The sequence below is a fragment of the Coenobita brevimanus genome, chromosome 63 (assembly GCF_032717465.1).
Source record: "Coenobita brevimanus isolate Jiangsu-jjx chromosome 63, ASM3271746v2, whole genome shotgun sequence".
Taxonomy (NCBI): domain Eukaryota; kingdom Metazoa; phylum Arthropoda; class Malacostraca; order Decapoda; family Coenobitidae; genus Coenobita; species Coenobita brevimanus.
This window is the reverse complement of record NC_137016.1, coordinates 31145601-31166507: the sequence shown is the minus strand read 5'-3', so window position 1 is coordinate 31166507 and position 20907 is coordinate 31145601. Positions and strand designations below refer to the sequence as shown.

The window sequence follows — 20907 nt, the reverse complement described above, 5'->3', positions numbered from 1 at the left end:
GTTTAGCTTGGTTATGAAATATCTGACAGCTAGAGAGAAAATAAAGGAATGTACAAGCAATCCTAATCACACCTTAAGCTCAGTAAAGTTCGTAAATATAGAATCTAGCAGCCAACCCCCGGACCTGGTGTGACCTGCCCTTCTCCCTCACACTGACGAAAGAACATCTGGACCAACTTACTCGTATTTCTAGCACTGTCTAAGACCCTGCACGTAAATCACACGGAAAAAGGTCAATTGCAACAGTCTCTGTGGGTCATGGTGCAAAGGAAGGTGGCTCCAACACAGTGCAAACGATGCAACTTTATACTCGTAATTACTCCAGAGAATCAATGTGAGAGATACTATATACATAATTTAACATTTATTTTTTCTTAACTGCTGCCTACGTGCCTTCTGTATACAACGGGAATGCTGACACTATTGCATTCTGGCATTTATGAAGTTTTATACTGCCCTTCCAAGTATTTACATATCGCTTTTATTGTCATCACGTTCGTAGGGATAGTATACGTAAAGATATTCAGACTAATTTCCATTTACTAAACTACTATTGCTACTACTACTAACAGTAAATAACATTTTATTGGCCCCGCGTCCCATCCCTATGCACATACAACGTAGAGGATCTAGCCTTCCTTGGCAAACAGCTCATTTAACACAGTTTACTGACTTTTTTTTTTTTTTTTTTTTTTAATGTAATGAACGCGATTTTATTATCAATTAAATGCTGCGACGATAAGCTAAGCTTCTTATGTTCTTAAAATGATGAGGTAACTTTAAACTGATTATTCCAATGATCCTTTTGAGTGAGTACTATATTTTAAAAGCTTCCCATTGCTTGTTCGTGTAAGTGGATTGTGGAACCACTTCGAATATGCAAGGAACTGTCTGGATCAACAGTCCTGTCGTGTTTCTTGCTTTTCTCTGCATGGACCTGGAGAAATCAGTGTGGGAAATTTGCAACAACTGACAATGTTAACTTTATTCAGCTATAGATCAGCTTCATCTCTAGGTCGCAACGGATTCACAACAAAGATTTTCTGAGTCCATGGAGAGAAAAAACTGGAGTGGCGGCAGAACTTTTGATGCCGACTGCATGTTGTGAAAAACGTAGCAAGGACCGCAACAATACACAGGTAGAAAGGCCAAAAGCTGGTTGAGGCTATTTGAAGAGTGGAATGTTGTCCACGGGTATGATTCCTAAAGATGTCAGTGGTGGGCGAAACGCTGAAATCAAGCGGATCCTGTGTTCGATTTTTGGCCATTCACATTGTACTCAAGGTGCTTTTTTTCAGTATGGCTGTAATAAAAAAGGTAAGACAGGTATATGCCCTATAAAGCCAGTCGTATTACAAATTCAAAACTAAAATGAGATACTCAGTAATGCCTTGTTGACATGGCTCCTCTAACGAATATTTAATTATCAAAATAATTTATACTATTGATGAAATAATAATCAGTTCTTGAACTAATATCTCAACCAAAACTAAGTTAACCAACTTATGCGGACGCTAAGTTCATACAACCGAAAAAAGTTTGAAAACAAATCTCTTATGAGTTTAAGATTTCTGTCCAACTCTTATCATTAAAAGCAATGTCGTCATATTATCACTTGTCATATTAAGTCTGCGAAATCTGTTGAGGCACGATTAACATGGTTAAACTTTAAGCTAGGGTTGTTCGTGGTTGCCATGACTATAAAGCACCGACCAACGTGAATGAAGTTCAGAGGTAAAACCCCCAAGCGATGTGTACCACAAGTATAGCTTTACATAAATAATGAAAAGGTTTTTACAGTGATTGATGCACTCTACAGTTTAGACATGTCTGGGGGTAATTTACATATACTGTAAGATACCATGAGTATTATCTCGACTACAGAGTGTTCCGAAAGGTTTGAAAATTTCGCTAAACTACAAACTAAACACAGGCGATGCCCAGGCACAGCCAACTCGTGACCGGCAGTCATTTTAGTGCTGACATATAAACACAACAGGATAGCTAGTCAAAGATGTCACATATCAAATTTGGAGTAAATCGTGTGAAAACTGACGATTTTATGCCCGTTTGAAATCAGCTTCAAACGAAGCTTATAAGACTGATCTGTGGGTATATACAGTCATCAGTGTCGGTGCTGTAGATTTACCACACTGATTTTGAAAGTACATGGTGAGCAATGCAGGAGATGCCGAGTGTACATTGTGGCACGCGAAAGAAGTTGAAGAACGACTGTATCCGGGCATGTTCTCCATCCGAGTACGACGGTGCCACCACGGGAGGGCGACTCTCTCCACTTCATGCACCAAACTATCGAAAAGAAGACAATCTTTCCACTCATACTCTGATGACTTCACCCTTCACCTTTCCATTCGATTCCCACAACGTCCATCTTAGCAGTTACTTCGACAGGCAAGGGATGAGGCTATGGCACACCTAATGTCTGACTTGGCTCGTATCTCTGACTGGGGTAAAAATATTCTGGTTGTTTTTAATGCATCAAAGACTCAGTTTTTGCACCTATCAACCCGACAAAATCTTCCACAGGTATACCCACTTATGTTTAATAATACTCAACTTAATCCTGCATCATCGTTGAACATGCTTGGGGTTTCATTTGCTCGGGACTTGTCTTGGAAAGATCATATTACCTCCCTTGTAAAATCTGCTTCCAAGAGATTGGGTGTGCTAAGCCGACTCCTCTCTTTCTTTACCCCTGCACAATTGTTGACTCTATACAGGGGTTTTATCCGCCCCTGTGTGGAGTACAACTCTCATGTGTGGGGAGGCTCCCCACATACAGCTCTTCTCAATAGGGTGGAGTCAAAGGCTTTTCGTCTCATTAACTCTCCCCCTCTTACTGACTTCCTTCAACCTCTGTCTCTTCGCCGCAGTGTTGCATCTTTATCTCTTTTCTATTGCTGCTTCAATGGTCACTGTTCCTCTGAACTGTCTGCATGCATTCCTCCACTTCTACGACGGGCGCTTAGCACCCGTCTAGCAGCAAACTCTCACCCCTTTTCTGTCCAACTCTGTAATGCAAGAGTTAACCGTTACTCCCAGTCCTTCGTTTATGCAACAGGTCAACTCTGGAACTGTCTCCCTCTGTCTGTATTTCCTGCTTCCTATGATCTCCAGTCTTTCAAACGCAGTGTGTCCAGGCATCTCGAAATGAATGGATCTTGAATTTGGCTCTCTCTTGTATTTTGTTTTTCTCTTGGAAGGAACAGTTTTGCGGGCTCATTGCCTTTGGTTCCTTCTTCCTAAAAAAAAGAAAAAAAAAAAAAACATAACCTCAATAAAAGATCTCAGAAAGCGCCCGGTTGAAGTGGTCGGTTTCCTGCCCTCGATAGGGATCATGTTCAGATGAGCAGTAACACCACCAACAACAGCCGAAGGTAAGTTTTTGACAACGACGACGACAACGATGATGAAGAAAGAAGCAATGAGTGGAAGGGAAGGAACAGATGGAGCAAAGGAGTTGGAAGATGGCTAGAGAAAGATGATAAACAGCAAGGTTGGAGGCATAAGAGAAACAAAGAAACAGCAAAAGAAAAGATAAAGTGCTGGGACTGAAGGATAAGAGAAGAAAAATACGGCGAAGATTACCAAAAACACTTTAGTAGTGGCTAAATTACTTCTAAACAAACACTAACTAAAACACAGCAAACCAGTGCCTTCTCAAATGCCTACCCCACCAACCCTTCCCTTACATCACCTTAAAAAAACAAACCAAATCCAAACCATGTAAAGTAAATTTCACCAAACTAAACCAAACTAAACTAAGCCTGACTTAATCTAACCTAATGTAACCTAACCAAACCAAGCCAAATCAAACCAACTCAAACCAACCCAGTTTAACCTAACTCTACCCTAACGAAGCCACACCAAACTAATGCAAATTACACTGTACTAACCTAAGCACACCAAACCAAATCAACCCAACCCAACAGAACCTAACCTAACATAGCCAAACCGGGCCTAACGTACCTTATTCTAGGATAACCTAACTTCCCGGGCCCAACGGAAGCGAGGGAGAGTTGATGTTATTCACCTGATGAAGAGGCCAGGATCCCAGTAAACTTTCTCAGGCCACCAATTTTAGGACGATTTAGGGTCCTGGCGGATCTGGGTGGGTCTGATGGTGATTTATTTTATGGAGGTGTGTGGAGGATTTTCGGGTGAGGGGAGGGGACGGTAGGGGAGGGGAGGGGAGAAGGAAGAGGGGGAGGGGGAGGGGAATGGGTTGACAGTTAGGGGGAGGGGGATGAGGGGGGGAAGGGGATGAGGGGGGAGGCGGGGATTAGAATGGGAAAAGAGGGACATATGTAGGTAAAGCAGGGCAGGAGGAGGAAGAAGGAAGGAGAGGGATGAAGAGGGGGAGGAGGAGGAGGGAGACGGTGATTGGTTGGGGAAGACAGGTGGGGGCAGACAAAGGAGGGGAAGGGGAGGACGAAGTAAGCAGAAGGGGGGGAGAGGGTTTATGTTGATATATTTTAGAGGAAAAGTGGAGGATTTTCCGGCGGGAGGGGGTTTGCGTGAGGGAAGAGGGGGGTTAGGGATTTGGGGAGATGTGAAGAAGGGAGAAGGGTGTATTGATGGATGAGCGGAAGAATGAGAGAGTAAAGGAAAGGAAATTCAAGTGTTCCTTTCAGTATAATGGCATAATTTTAATTTTATTCTTGCTAATACGAGATTTCGTTTTCACTAGAGGTGTTAAATATAGTCTTCAGCACATCCTTCACTATTTGAGGCATGTCCTAGGTTAATAAGACCGTCTGGTGGTGGCAAGAAAAGAATACAATGTCACCAAAATGGCGGAGTTGGATCTTTTGCTGCGCTGATTTTCTCTGGGCTTCATAAAACCAACTGGCATTTGGTGAATTAATATACAAACGGTTTTATTCTGCGTTAATCGCCATTGTAGATCTATTTGTTTGCAGTCTTCTCTGATCTGAATAAAATTTGTCTGACGGTAGCATGAATATAGCAAACAAATCTCAATTCGCAGGCAAACGAATTTAAGGGAATACTTAATGCGGAAAGTCATACTAAAATTGTGAAATACGACAAAAGGGCAAATGGTATGAAAGCTTAAAATTTGGAAGATAAGCGTGGAGGAAGTTTACTAGTGAAGGGAAGCAACTGTGTGAAGAACGAGGATTAGAGAAAGATGTAAAAAATTAGATAACGTACTGATAAAAGGGTAGAAAAAAAGAGGAAGGGGAGCGTAGGTAATAATGAGGACGAAAACACCAGACAGTCAGGTTTGCTTGTCAGGGGTCTGTAGGAAAACGTAAAAAGAAAATGGAATATATGAGAAGAATGAGAACTATGAGGAAACGCAAAGAAGGGGGAGGGGGGCATTACTGATGGAACAATGGAAGAGTCAGAGTGGAATGTCGGGAGGAAAAAGAATGTGGCGAGCTATACATGACAGAATTATTGGAAGGATGAGGATTATATGGATATGTGGAAGATGAGCAGATGTACTGATGGATGAGTGGAAGAAGAGAGAGAGAGAGAGAAGGCTTGGGCTGTGAATGGAATGCTGAGAATTGAAAAGATAATGAGAACACGTGGTGAGGATAAGGACTATCGGGATATGCGAAGAGTGGGATTAGTGATGGACTGAGAGAGGAATCAGATTAAAATATGGTTGAAGAAGGAGAGGATAAAAGAAAGTGTGAATGATATTGATGGAATTGGATTAGGCAAGAGAAAAGACACTGATTTGGAATTTTGACAGGGAGTGAAAGATGAGGCGGGTGTATAAGGGAGGTAGTATGGGGGTGCAAAGCAGTGGAGGATAAGGAACAGTAGGGAAAGGACTGAAGTATGCAGGAAGAATATGGAACAGGAATGGAGAAAATTGCGAGATTGATGATTTGAGGAAAACGTCAAGGATGAGAGGATACAATAATGGGCTGGAGGATCGGTCAGTAAGGGCAGGTAAGAGATCGATGTGTACTGACTGATGGGAAGAAAAACGTAAAGGAAGAAATCATACCGGAAGCACGTAAACGAAAAAGTATAAAAGTTTATGTCTCCTTAATTTAGAAAATGCTTGAGATAAGGGGATAAAGTGATGGATCAGTGGAAGATTCGATGAAGAAATATAGGACTGTGCAGGAAATAAGGTATTTTTTTTTTTTTTTTTGTATATGGAGTGGAAAGATGAAGAGGACTGAAGAACGGTAAGTGACTGAGCATTTTACGAAGATGAGAAATTTGGGAGAAGTGAAGAAGGATAGATGAAAATATTATTTACTGACTGACAGGGAGAAAATGTAAGTGAAGCAGGTATAACCAACGCATGAATACCAAAACATGAAAGGTGGGGAAAATACCGAAATTCGGAAGACCTGAGAGGTGACCAAATATATTTAAAGGTAGAGTTATATGTAGAGAGGGAGAGAGAGGTGAAAAGATTAGTTAGGGAGAGTAAGAAGAGAGTGGATGAGGAATCTGGAAGGAATTTGAGTGTCAAGTGGAGGGAATGTAAGAAAATGTTCTGGAAAGAGGTAAAAAGAGTTAGGCAGGGTGCCAAAAAAAAGTTAGCTGGGGAGTGGAAGATAAAAAATGTAGATTACAGGTAGAGAAGGGAGAAAAGTGAGCAGATGGAGAGAATACTTTAATGAATTGTTGAACATAGAGAATGAAAGTAATGCGAGTTTAAGTGGCTGGGGAATGGCTGGGAGAAAGAGGGATGTGAGAAGAGAGGAAGAAACCAGTAGGATGAAAGTTGTGGAAGCAATGAAGAAAGTTAAAATGGAGTGTGTGGTGAAATGCTGAAGCATGGGGAAGAGATAGTAGTAGAATGGACGTGGAAGATGCGCAGATTGGCCTGGGAGAAAGGTAGAGTCCCGGAGGATTGGAAGTCAGGTATAATTATTCCCTTGTACAAAGGAAAAGGGGAAAAAGAAGTGTGTGGCAATCATAAGGGCACTTGTCTTCTTAGTGTAATAGGAAAAGTGTATGGTAGGATACTTACTGACAGAGTTAGGGAAATAACAGAGGAATTAGTTGGAGAAAAACAGGGAGGTTTTAAGAAGGGCAGAGGGTGTGTGGATCTGATATTCATTCTTAGATCTTTAGTTGAAAACTTTCTCGAGAAGGGAATGAAGTTCTATGCGGCCTTCATGGATTTGGGGAAAGCATATAACAGGGTGGATAGACAAGGATTATGGAAAGTATTAAGAATATATGGAGTAGATGGGAAATTGTTGAATGCCGTGAAGAGTATGTATGATGGTGCTAAGGCTGCAGTGCATGTGGATAGTGAACTGAGTGAATCCTTCTATTTGAAGGTTGGATTGAACCAAGGATGTGTAATGTCTCCATGGTTGTTCAATCTGTATATGGATGGGGTTATAAAAGAGATACAAGGTAGGGCTGTGGATGTTGGAGTGGCCCTAGTGAGAGAGGGCAGTGTTTGGAAACTCCCTGTACTGTTGTTTGTAGATGATACTGTGTTGTTAATTGAAGACGAAGGGGAGCTGCAAGGCTTGGTGGATGAATTTGGGAGAGTGTCCAAGAAACGGAATCTAAAGGTGATTGTAGGGAAGAGTAAAGTTATGATCTTCAAGAGAAGTGAACTCAGAGAATGTACAGTGAGGTTGGTTGAGGAAGAAATGGAAAATATGAGTGCATTTAAGTACTTGGGAAGTGTGATGAGTATGGGTGGAAGTTTAGAGGGTGAAGTACTTGAAAGCGAGTCAACATGGAATCAACATGGAAGATAGGTTGCTGGTTCCTTGAAAGCAGTGATAAGAAACAGGGAAATGAGCATGGAAGTGATAAAGTTACTACACGACAGTGTTGTGATACCAACTCTAACATATGAAAGTGAAGCTTGGACCTTGTTTGAGGGACAGAAGTCAAGAGTGAGAGCAGTGGAAATGAGTTATTTAAGAGGAACCTGTGGAATATACATGGAGAGACATACTGATAAATGAGGAAGTGAAGGAGCGTTGTGGTGTGGATGTGGATGTAATAGGAAGTGTTTGGAGAAAGACACTGATGTGGTTTGGTCAAGTGGAGAGGATGGAGAGTGAGAGACTGACGAGGAGAGTGTATGTGAGTGAGGTGAAGGGGGGGAGAGGGAGGGGAAGGCCAAGGATGAGATGGAGAGATGGAGTGGAGAGGTATATGAGGGAGGGGGTGTGTGAGCTGGGAGCAGGGCAGTGAAATGGCTGGGAACAGGGCGACATGGAGGCGATTTGTTTGTGGCCTCCCCTTACGGGATTAAGGTGTCTGGCAATAGACAGATAGATAGGTGAGAGTTGAAGAGAAAGGGAGATGAGATTAGGAGTAATATATTAGGAAACTGGAACATGAAATGAGAAACGACAGGGAAATGGAAAATTCTGAGAAGTCGTGGATTTGAAGATGAGTTAATGCATGTATAAAAGGAAGATGAGAGCGGCAGGACTGAGAAAGAAAAGGAGAAATGAGAGAGGAGAGGGGGATGAAGTAAGAGATTGATGGCAGAGACAGGAATCAAGACAAAGATGACTGGGGAAAAGGAATACAAGAACTAAGTGAGATATGCTAGTGATCTGAAAGCTGAGAAATGAAACAGGAAAAAAAAAAAAAAAAAAAAAAGGAAGAGAGAGATGAGGAATAAAGATTTCGGGAGGATATGAGGATGTAATGGGAGATGGAACGTACTGAAGGATGGGGAAGGACATGCATGCAGTTTAAATGAAGATGAGGGTATACCGATGGAAGAAACATGGCAATGAAAGATGGAAAAAATAAGAAAATAAGTGAAAAATAAAGGAAGGGCGAAAGAGATGGAAGAATATGTAAAATTATGAGAAAAGAGAAGAAGGGAACAGGGAAGGAGAAAACGCTGAAAAAGAAAAAAACTATGAACTGGAAACGGGGGGTGTAAGAAAAGAAGAAATTGTCAAGAGGAGATTGCTGGAAGAGTAAATGAAAGTTGGAGAAAAAAGGGAGGGACGACGGCAAAAGAACAACAGTGGAAGAAACGAGGAAGATGAGAAACGGGAGGAGTAGGAGAAAGGGGAGAAAGAGGGAAAAGAGAGTGAAGAATGAGTGAAAGGAGGATATAAGAATACAGAAGAAGGGTGGGAAAGTACAGAAACACAAAATGGAAGAAAAATATGAAAAAGACAGACTGAAAAACAGGACATAAAGAGACGGGAGAGAGACGGGGTAGGAGAAAAGAGAAGAGGTCACTAAAAGAAAATAGTGGGAAGGAAAGGAAATGGTGGAAGAGTAAGAGAAAAGGAGGACGATTTAAAGAAAGTTAAAGAACAGAAAGAAAGCGAAGACAGAGGGGCTTTGAAGAAAAGAAAACCATACATGTTAGGGACGAAGAAAGTGAAAAAAAAAAAAAAAGATTACCAGATTTTCTAAGGGAAAGCAGGATGGTCTCTACACAGCTATAACACGATGACATACTGTACTTCTCTCCAAACTGCTATGATGATTAATGAACGTACAAGAACACAGGATCCTCAGACTGACATGTTTGGAACCTGTTGAAAGGCGTTAATAAAAAAAAAAAAATGTCTCGGAATAATTTTTCTAAGTTTCAATAAAGGAATGGCAAAAATCTGAAAAGTGTTCGGAAGAAAGAAGCTGAGCAAATACATGTTTCCACACTACAGTGTGGGGATCTAATTAACAACATGTGTAAAGAGGAAAACAAGGGAGAGATGAAGGGGAAGAGAGATATACGAGAGACAGAAGTACAAAAAAACGTATGAGAAATGGGATTAATGAGATATGAGCAAAGACTAACACAAAGCAGACGTGAAGGGAAGGATAGGGAAAGCAAGCTAAAATTAGGTAAACGGTGAAACGTAAAGACACAGGGAGGAAAGATGGGAAGGGGAACGTCAAACGGAGGGAAAAGTGGAAGAAGAGGGAGAGGAGGGAAGCACAGAAGTGTTATATATAAAATAGTATATATGTATAAGAGGAAAAGAAATGTCCTACATAAATAGTAACTGAGGGGGAAGAAGAGCATCAAGATTATGGAGAGAGAGAGAGAGAGAGAGAGACAGACAGACAGACAGACAGGCAGAGAGAGAGAGAGAGAGAGAGAGAGAGAGAGAGAGAGAGAGAGAGAGAGAGAGACAGACAGACAGACAGACAGACTGACTGACAGAGACAGAGACAGAGACAGTGTGTGTGTGTGGGGGGGGGGGCAGGGACAGAGGAAAATGAGGGGGGGGGGGACCTCTCACGCCTCCACCCCCTTCAATCTCAGAGATGAAATGCCAGTCTGTCCCCAGAGGAGTTTTGCTATAAGTATAGTAGTTACCACGTGACTTCCCCACCGCTCGCCCTACATCTGCCTCTCTCCCTTACGATCATTTCCTGCTTTATTTTTCTTCCATCCGTTTTTTTCCTGTATCACTGTTTTTCTCTCTTTTCGTTTGCTCTTTGTCCTTTTTAATTATTCCTTTGCCACTGTCGTTTTGATTTATTCTTCTCTCCATTATTCTCACTTCAGGCTCTTTATCTTACTTTTTCTTTTTACTTGCATGTTCCCTATCGTACTCCTCCTCCTCCTCCTACTACGACTACGACTACCACTACTACTACTACTACTACTACTACTAGTCCCTCACACACACACACACACACACACGCACACACACAAAATTCACCGCCACCACTCTGCTTTATGTCACTCTGGTTTATGCCGCTGCCACTCTTGCTTTATGTCTCCTTTCTGGAAACTTCTGACTGAGCATCACTTCAGGCCCTGCAAACCTCCAACTCTTGCAGACCTCTAACCTCCCCAGGCCCCAAATTTCCAATCCTCCAAACTCCAAGCTACTGAGAACCTCCATCCTCTCCAAACCGTTGACCTTTGCGACATACAACTCTCCAACCCTGCAAATTACTAATTTCATCAGCCTACATCATCATCGACATCTGATCACCACAAAACTCCAAAGCCAATCTTTAAAATAACCTCCAATCCCTGTAAATCTAAACTAATTATTGGCACCATATATATCACACACATTACTATTAACCCCAGCAAACGTCCAACATCATTTATCATCCAGCATCACCAACTTCCAATTCCTACCACCCGCAGCCCCTGCAAGCCTCAATCTATGCAAACCTCCAACCCAACCACCTAGGAATCCTACAATTAGATCAGTCTTCAGGTTCTTCCACCAAACTGTCTTACGTCGTTCCTTTACCTCCCCTTCCTCCAAACTCCATCACACTGTCACACTGCTTTCTCAAACTCCAAGTTCCCCCTCACACGCTGCCTTTGCCTCCGCTTCCCTTCAATCTTCCTCACTCCCTTATTTTCCTTTCCCTCCCACTACACTCCTCCTTCGCCCTTCCTTTTTTCACCCCTGCCTCCAAACCCCCTCACCCCCCTCACTTTTCCTCCTCTTCCTTCACATTTCCTCACGGTCCACGTCTACCTGGTTTTAACTCCAAACTTTCTTGCTCTGTCTCTCCTCCCTCTAAACTCTCCTTCACACTATCCCTTTACCTTTCCGTCAAAATCTCCCTAAAACCCTCCCATGCCTTACCTCCCAGCAGGCTGTCCCTCACACCCTTTCTCTCCCTTCCCTCCTCCCAACCTCTCCCTCACACCATCCCTTTGTCTTCCCTTTCTCCAAACTCTCTCTCATACTCTACCTTTACTTTCCCTTCCACCAAACTCTCCTCAAAACATTCCATCTTCTCTGTTCCTCCAAACTCTTCCTCACACCACATCTCTGCCTCCTCTCCCTCCAAATTCACTGACACTGCTCTCTCACTCTCCAAACTCTCCTTCGCCACCTCTCTCCCACCCTTTGATCTACAAGTTCACATTTTTTTTTCCGCTTAGTGTGCATCTTTTGCCTTAACTTTGTGTTGTTGGAACAAGTTTGTGTTGGTGTGAGTTGATGAGGAAGGGAGACTCCAGAATAAGTCAATGGGAAAATTATGAGGGATGTGATAATATTGCTCTTTGGACGAGTTGATATTGATAAGAGTATACAAGTTAAGTGACGGGAAAGAAAAGAAGAACGAGACGATAGGAGAAGAAAAAGTAGAGACTGATATACATACAGACAGGGATAATTAGACAGACAGACAGACAGGGAGATGGACAGATTATATTGATACAGAGGTAAGTACTGTAATGAGATACTTAGTGGGAGTGTTAATGTTTGGTTTTATGGTGAGAGGAAACAAGTTTGGTTTTAATATATGCAAAAAAGAAAAAAGAGAACTAATCGAACAAAAAAGAAAAGAGATGATAAGGAAAAGAAAAGAAGCAGAGAGAGAGAGAGAGAGAGAGAGAGAGAGACAGACAGACAGACAGACGGTCAGACAGAGACAGTGACGTAGACAGAGACATAGAGAAATGGGTCAAGGAGGAAGTTAGGAAGAGGGCACTGATATTAGTTTTATTCTGCATGGAAATTATTAAACTTTGCCAATTTACCTTTAGGTAGTCTTCAGTATTCCTCAAGATACTAACAATTGTTTTTATTTTGCTTGGAAGAGACTCCTTGGACAAGAGGGGCTATTATCACTTCTGTTACCTACATCAACCTTAGGCCCGTTTCTAAATTTTATTCTGGCTACGATAGAGACTTCTGCTTGTCTTAGGAAGGTACACGTTGACTTGTAGGGGTGAAGTATGCAGCTTAAGCGTGAAGGAAAGAACTAGAGAAAGGAAAAGCAGAAGATATGATGAGAAAAAAAGATGAAAAATTATACTGGGAAGTCGATTAATTTCTGCAAATACAGTAAATGGTGCTGACGAGGAGCCAACACGTGGTGGCAGTAAATACCCTGGGTGAAGCAGCTGCGGCGTCCACCTGAGGGACAAACCACCTGATATTTCCTTCCCTGCACCTTTCCAGGGGCGCTGTCTACCACAAGGAGGTACCGGATCCCAGCACGATGTATGAACTGTACTGTGCCGGTAAGAGGGACCCACATAAGCAGTTGGGTACCTGTGGTCAACGGGTCTGCTGGACCAGACAGGCCATGTAAAGTAACAACAACAACAACAACAACAACAACCGTTTATGATGCGAAAGACGAAAAATGGTCATTACAGAAAAGGATAAGAGAGAGAGAGAGAGAGAGAGAGAGAGAGAGAGAGAGAGAGAGAGATCGCCTCCTCATGCCAACTCCTTAAAGGAAACCAGACAGCGAGGGCAACTTATGACGGGCAAAACAGATCATAACTTTTGTCCCGCCGTCTCACCCCACAGGACTCGGCAGGACAACAAGGGAGGCGTGAATTAGGTCACGATATTTTCTTATTTGATGAAAGGTTTTTGTTTTTGTTTTCCGCGAAGGAGTGGGAGTCGGAAGGTCACCTTTTATGTCATCGTTGGGGGAGCGAAAACTGGAAGGTCACTGATATTTTTGTTAGGAATTTGAAGGTCTTTGCTTTTGTATTATCGCTGAAGCTCTAATCTGAAAGGTCTTGGTAGGTATTCGGTATTTCTGTTATCAGTTGGAAGGTCACAGTTGCTTAAGATATCAGGTTGGAGGTTATTGCTGTATCTGTTATCAGTCAGATGGTTGTTTATTACGGGTCTTAGCTGCAGAGTCATTGGTATTTTCTCTACTATCGTGAGACGCCAGGCACAGTGGTGCTTGCATCAGTTTGTTGTTTCTTTTACCTGGAGAAATCTGAATTAAATTTGCACAACGTCCACACCATCCAGCAATAATTATTCAACATCATTTTTTTTTTTTTTTTTTAGTGTTCTTACTTCTTCATTTCATAAAAGACCTTCCGTAACAAAGGGCTAAACCCAACTGTCCTAGAGGTCCTGCATAAGCTGAGTGAAATAGTGTAGCAATAACAACAGCATTTTTTAAAATTTACCGCTGTACAGAAGGGATATACATAAAATTTCTAACCACTCAATCCAAGTGGCCTTTCCTACAAATGAATCGAATTATCTACACGTAATAGGGTTAACGATGAACGGTTAATGCAGGGAGGAGGTTAAGTGATACAGAAAAATGTAAGAGAATTATTTTACCTGCGTATGGAGATGGTGTGGCGGGGGTGCATAAGGAAGGAGGGTGGTGACCTGGTATCGAACTTCACCCCTGGATGTCACCTGAGGGGCGAATAAGGCCACACGGCGCACCTCCCTCGCCGCCTCAAGCACCACTCTGTAGGGAGGAGACGAGGAGCTAGGTTATGCTGGGTTAATTTTGGTTGGGTTGGGTTGGGTTGGGTTGCGTTGGGTTTGGTGAGGGGAGGAAAGAAATTCGAGGGACGGGGGAACGACACGTGGACGATAAGGAAGATAAGATGATGAGGGAAATAAATTAAAGCGAGAATAAGGGGTGGAAAACAGAGAATATAACAGGGAGAAGGAATGGAATTAAAGTGAAGAGAGACTGAGAGCTCAACTGAAAGGAAGATAAATGAGAGATGGGGTCAGAGCAGGGAGATGAATGAGAAGAGCAAAAGATGAAAGGTAAAAGGGGAGCAAAAGACAATGGGAATATCCAATAAAGCCTGTAGCAGAGAAAAGAACGAGAGGCGGATGAGAAGGAAGAAAAAGGTGAAAGTGAAAGAGCGAGAAAAACCTATTAAGGTAGTACAAGAAGAAAGAGAATGTGAGAGGGTAGGCGCACACAACTTCAAAGCGATACTGCCAAATGGTCATAGACAGTTATGTGAAAGGTAGAAGAGGGAACAGAGAAGAAGAGATGCGAGGTGGAAGTAGTGCAATGAGAAAGGGGAGCACATAGATGAAAGTGAAAATGAGAGGCAGGAAAAAAAAAAAGATGAAGGGGTGCACGCAGACAAAAATGAAAATATAAGAAAAGCGTAGACGAAGAAAAAAAATAAGACAGGAAGAGGAATGGCAGCTGAAAGAAAAAGAATGAGCGAGAAAGGGGAATTACAGCTGATAGAAAAGGACAATGAGAGGAGGAAATAGAGAGCAAATAGTAATATAAAATCAAGGTGTACATAAATAGACAATAAGAGAGAAATGAGAGGGATGAGGGTCGCTAAGGGAAAATTGGAGGTGGAAGGGTAGGAAAATGGGTTGAAGACGCACACAAATGAAAGTTAATCTTCCAGAAGAGCACAGGCAGAACAAAGAGTGAGGGGAAATAGTATGAAGTAAGAATAAAAATATGATGAGAAGCACACAGGAGAAAGTGAAATGCGAGAGGAGCAGAAGCAGCAGGAAGAGAAAAGTGAGGGAAGGGAGTATGAGAAGTGGAAGAAAAAGGAGACGAGGAGCACAGAGAAGACCTTACATTTTGCTTACATTATTGGTGATTAACCCATATCAAGGAAGAGTTTTCCTAGGGCTACAGACTGAAAACATCACTTGACAGGAATTTTATGTCGTCAGGTATATGAGGGCGATATTGACAACTCCGACCCTGACATACTTTCCCTGACCGAAATGATTTGTGACCCTGACATACTTTCCCCGACTGAAACTGTATATTTTGATGAGAGTTTTATGGCTGACAAAATTATGGCTAACAAGAAATTTTATTGTTTTTACTAACTAACGTGTTGACTTCTGGGTTAATTAAACAATATGACCTTTCACATGTAATTTAAGTAACTAATGTCTATGTACAGTCAACACAACTAAACATTTGAAAACGAAACAAACATATCCATTTCTCGCTGCTTGTTAGTGGCCCCGTTCCGCTTTTAATTGGTTTGCTTCCACTGATGTGTCCATAGAAAATGCTAGAGTGTTTGTATTGTTATTTTGTAATCGAAACGGGAAAGGAAAACGTGTGTGTGTGTGTGTGTGTGTGTGTGTGTGTGTGTGTGTGAGAGAGAGAGAGAGAGAGAGAGAGAGAGAGAGAGAGGTGGGAGGAGGGTACTAAGTCTAAAGTAAGGTGGAGTAAACAACGGGGGGGGGGGGTTAGGGAAAGGAATATGAGTTGAGGAAAAAGGGAGCGAGGGATTGGCGAAAGAGAGATGGTTATATTCTATGTGGTATAGAAGGTTCGTAATACTTCTTCCTTAGCTATTTATTTAGCAAATTAAGCCTTAGCATTGTCTTGTATGTTTTTTATACTGAATGTAACATCTTAACACCGTCTTGTATGCTACTTATATGATCTTAATATTGAAACGGTTTGCATATTTAACATACTAAAGGTTACTGAGGTGCAATGTGAAGAATAAATCGCTAAGGAGGGGATACTACGAAACCTCCAAAGTGAAATATAGGAAGGAGAAACAGGTAAGTATGATCTGAATGATTTGAAAGCTAATTAACATGTTGCAGTGAGGGGAGAGAAAGGGAATTCACGGAAGCGGATGAGGAAGTGAAGATAACCAGGGGGAAAAGTTAGACAGAGGGAGAGGGAGAATGATAGGTAATGGGGAGTGAAGAGAGGAGGAAAAGAGGTAGGCTAGAGGGAAAATGTGAAATTAAAAAAGATTGACATGGAAGAAGAATTAGGAGGAATAGAAGTCAAAATGATTTTGGCTTAGTGAGAGAGAGAGAGAGAGAGAGAGAGAGAGAGAGAGAGAGAGAGAGAGACAGAGACAGAGACAGACAGACAGAAATATTGGTACAGAATATGGTAATAGAGAAAGGACGAATGGAAAAATGTTCAATATTTGTGTTTGTGACCTATTTCCTATTTATGCTCTTTTACTTTTTATCACCATGGATTCGTTTAACTTCATACACTTTTAAAATCTGCGTTCATCATTCATTCCTATGGCCTATACACTCTTTTTATTGTTATTTCTGTTCTACACTTATTGATGTGACCGAGCCAGTTTTTTTTTTTCTGTTTACTATATTACTATGGCAAAAGCAGACTTTTTTTTATACATGTTCAAAATTCATTCCTTTCACCTCTGAATCTCTTATTTACATTACCTATACACTTTTTTAAAAGTCCTTAGTTCATATTATGTTCCCATGGCCAATGATTCTCTTTATTTCTGTTGAACATTTCCTGTGGGCCACAGTCTTTTTACTCTTTTTATCATTGTTCAGAAATGATTCGTGCGGCATCTGCTTTTCTTGCTATCTGTACGGTTTCTCTCTCTCTCTCTCTCTCTCTCTCTCTCTCTCTCTCATCTTTCTTGCTGTCTATGCTCTCCACGTTCTGGTAACCCTTCTCCATCATTTACTGGGGACAAATGGACACACCAGCCAACAAACAGAATACGTTACGCTGCTTCGTCTGCCACAAACTGATTTTTCTCTTCCCTTTGAACCCTCAGGCCAGTGACTGTGATGTAAAGCGCCGAGTCTAATTTGCTTCTTCAGTACCTGATGTGAAATGTAAACTCTCAATTACCCCTTCAGTATGTGATGTAAAATACTGCTCTTAATTACTACTTTAATATGTGATGTATGATGTGGACTTTCATTTACAGATTCTGTTTTGTGATGTAAAATGTGGATTCTCATTTGTTCCTTCAAAATGTGGAGTTGTAAACTCTCAATTACCTCTCCATTATGTGAAGAAAATGAAAGCCCTTAATCACCGCGACAATGTCATCTAAAATAAATGGCTTAAATTACCCACTCAGTATGCGATATACCGGTAATATGTAGACCCGTACTTAACCCTTCAGCATGTGGTATAAAATGATTCCTCTCTATTACCTCTTATATATTTATTCATCATTTATTCATCATCCAGTCCTGTGTAACCCCATGAAGAGCGTAGGAGCTCAGTGTTAGGCAAGTTGGTCCTGACATTTAAGATGAGAGAGACCAGCCTCACTCATCCCTGAGTGACATTACGTGCGCAATAAACCCCAACCACCGTTGGATACAAACCTGTCCAGGTTCAATCCGAATGCAGCACCTTAATTACCCACTAAACCACCAGGAGTCATAATTTGGTTACATGGTCACCACTCAGTGTAGTAAATGGTTTCCAGGTGTACAGGAAACTATTTGGCATGTCACTCAGTGTAGAGTTACCCGTAGACAGAAGGAAGAGGAAAAAATGAAGGAAAGAAAGACAGAAGAGGAAGAAAGGAAAGAAGGTAGGAGGAGGGGAAATGGCAATCAACCGAGAGCTGCACTACATCGAGTGAGTGGATGGTGAGCGCCCCCACCTACCACTATGTTTTAAACATTTGATGTAGAATAGAGACTCAGCTACTCTTTCTATATATGATGAAAATGAATGTTGATATATATCATTCAGTATGTAAGTAAAATGAATGCACTCAATTAATCTACCATGATGAAGATCCGTATCCCTTTCTGCTTGTTTGACAACCAAGTGGAATTAGAATGGCGGGTCGATTTAATCAGTAACCAAAGAGATTAATTCCTCCCGCACAGTTACGCTTTATCGACCTTCATGTAGCTACGACTTAATATTCAAGTTATCAGAATGATCCAGTTCTGTCAGATGAAGGCAAACCTACTATACTACCCAGTTAAAACTATAAAGTGAATCCTCAGGGCATTAGGACCACTCAGGATCGGTGAGCAATGTACCCTCTCATTTTCCTATAACTGCGTAAGGCTGAAATTAAAGTGGTATTCTTGCTCCAGGGACAGGATTATCGTTGCTACTGACGTTGCAGTTTTTTTTTGCTGTTGTTACACGGCTATTGATTGAAGAGTAAGACAACTATTTTTCCATCGGACGTGAATGTATATCTTGGGAAACAATAATATTTCCAGGGACTACAATTATTCCTGGGACTACAACTTTTGCAGGGACAGGGACATGATTTTTTGGGATGCGACTGTTTTCAGGATTTTTTTTTTTTTTTTTTTTTTTTTTGAGACAATCATTTTCTTTCCCGGAATGTTGTTGGCTTTTGCAGCACACTTACATTTAAGGACACATATTTCTTTTCAGAAGATACGATAATTTTCGTAGGGCATGGTTATATATTTATTTATTCACCCCGCCCGCAATTCATTGCTGAAGGGATGTATGTGATCGTCGGCGTTTATCTATTTAGCTACTTATTTGTGAGTTTGTGCTTTGATTAACTCTTGAACCAATGAACCATCTTTAAACTTTGCATATATGCTGTGTATGTGGAACTGAGAAAGTGATTCGATTTTGGTGAAAGGGGTAAAGGTGGGAGTGGAAGGCCCCAAATTAAGACAGGGAGGAAGTTTTTCAAAATGCCATGGGAGGCAAACGGTGAGAGCCAGACGCATGGCTACTCTTTATCATTAACAGGATGTCATCTGGGGATTCTATTGGCATCATTACATTTGACCTTGAGTGACCTTGAAAGGTCAAAGTCAAGGTCACACATTTTGATTGCTTAAATCAGCCAAACGGTCAGAGATAGGCACATGGGTACTCTTAATCACTAATAGGAAGTCATATATGGAAATTCTGTTAGTACCATAAGATGTGACCTTGAATTACCATGAAAGGGCAAACTCAAGGTCGATCAAATTTTAAAGTTTTAAATTTCAGAATCTGTCATTTGTTTTGGCAATAGTGATATTATCAAGTCATAAAACTTAATTTAACCCAATTTCCTTTCACCCTAAGTGACTTTGACCCCAATTCAGTCGGCACGGGCTGGGTGTTTTGACCTCGGGTTACGCTGCTATAGTTATTATTACTGTTATTTTGAGATATGACCATTTTTCCTGGGACACTGGGGGACCATTTTTTTTTTTTTTTTTTTGGGGGGGGGAGCTTTTTGTTCTGGGGATGCCATTCTGTCTTTGACAGTGGGATGAGAGTGAGAAGATTAAATAATACAAGAACAGGACCTCCGAAACGAACATTTCTACTAACTATTGATGAAATCTTGATAGTGATTAAATACTGAAAGTTAAATTACGGATCTCTTTGTCAGACTACCCAAGAAATATCTCACAAAACAGCAGCATATTGTGAAGCAGTATGTGTTTCGTTTTTATACTGGTTTACTGTGACATTTAAACTGAATTTTAGTACACTGAATAAATAAAACAATTAGTACTTCAATAAACCTATTTCTGATTAATTTTTACGTTAATTAAGTTCTAGTTACTACTAGACGAGTTCATGCAGCTTAGCAGAGCACGTTAAAATTGAAGGGTTCAGTAATAGCTACAGTAAATCCCTCCAGTTCATTAATCGACCGAGTATACGAGTGTCCATTTCATTTTTTCTCGCCATCTCCTGACCATTTTATTCAGCCAAGGGTGGGCTTCTCGCACTGCGGTGTTACATGTGGCACTAATAAACCCCGTCAATATTAGAGGCACATCCCAGATTGAATAACATACTCTGGTTGCAGGGAAAGGAAGTAAAAAATCACGGTACCCAGATTTCAGGGGGGTTGAAATCTACTCTAAGGTGAACAAGTTTTTTGGCGGTGAAGAAAAGATAATTAAGCGACGCCAATGTAGTGCAGTCGTTAATTAAAAAACAAAAATCAACTAATAAAGTATATAATAATGAAACACCACCACCACCACCACCACGACCATCATCATCGTCGTCATCATCATCATCATCATCATCATCATCATCATCATCATCATCATCATCATCATCATCATTATCACCACCACCTTTTCCCCCCTTTTCCCCCACCTAAGGATGGAGTGGGTTATCACCGTTACACACAATGATGATACAACTAAGGACAATAAACTGATATGCCAAATAATGGCGAAGCCGTAATACAATCATCACCATCACCATCATCCTGACCTCTTGTCCCGCCTAAGGAGTTCATGCTATATCATCATAACATATAACAATGATAAAAGCAAGGATAATATCAGGTACATCGAGTAACGAAGGCCATATTGCGCTCTATACCAAACTAATTGGAGCAGCGAGTTATATGGACAACCAGAGAGCTCTGAAGAAGAGGATTCAGTTAACAACCAGTAAAGTGCGCTTTATGTGCGCATGATTAGCGAGCGAGCATTTGAACATATGCCTATCAGCACAATTCCATCATGGTGTAAACTT

At 41.3% G+C, this 20907-nt stretch overlaps 1 protein-coding gene across 1 annotated transcript in view; it reads right to left on the bottom strand.

The window, feature by feature from the left end:
• The window catches only part of LOC145404407 (ionotropic receptor 21a-like), a 171746-nt gene that overhangs the window by 98592 nt on the left and 52247 nt on the right, over positions 1-20907 (bottom strand). Inside the window, exon 4 of the mRNA XM_080275922.1 lies at positions 14016-14151. Coding sequence (XP_080132048.1) covers positions 14016-14151 — 136 coding nt within the window. The remainder of the gene's footprint in view (positions 1-14015; positions 14152-20907) is intronic.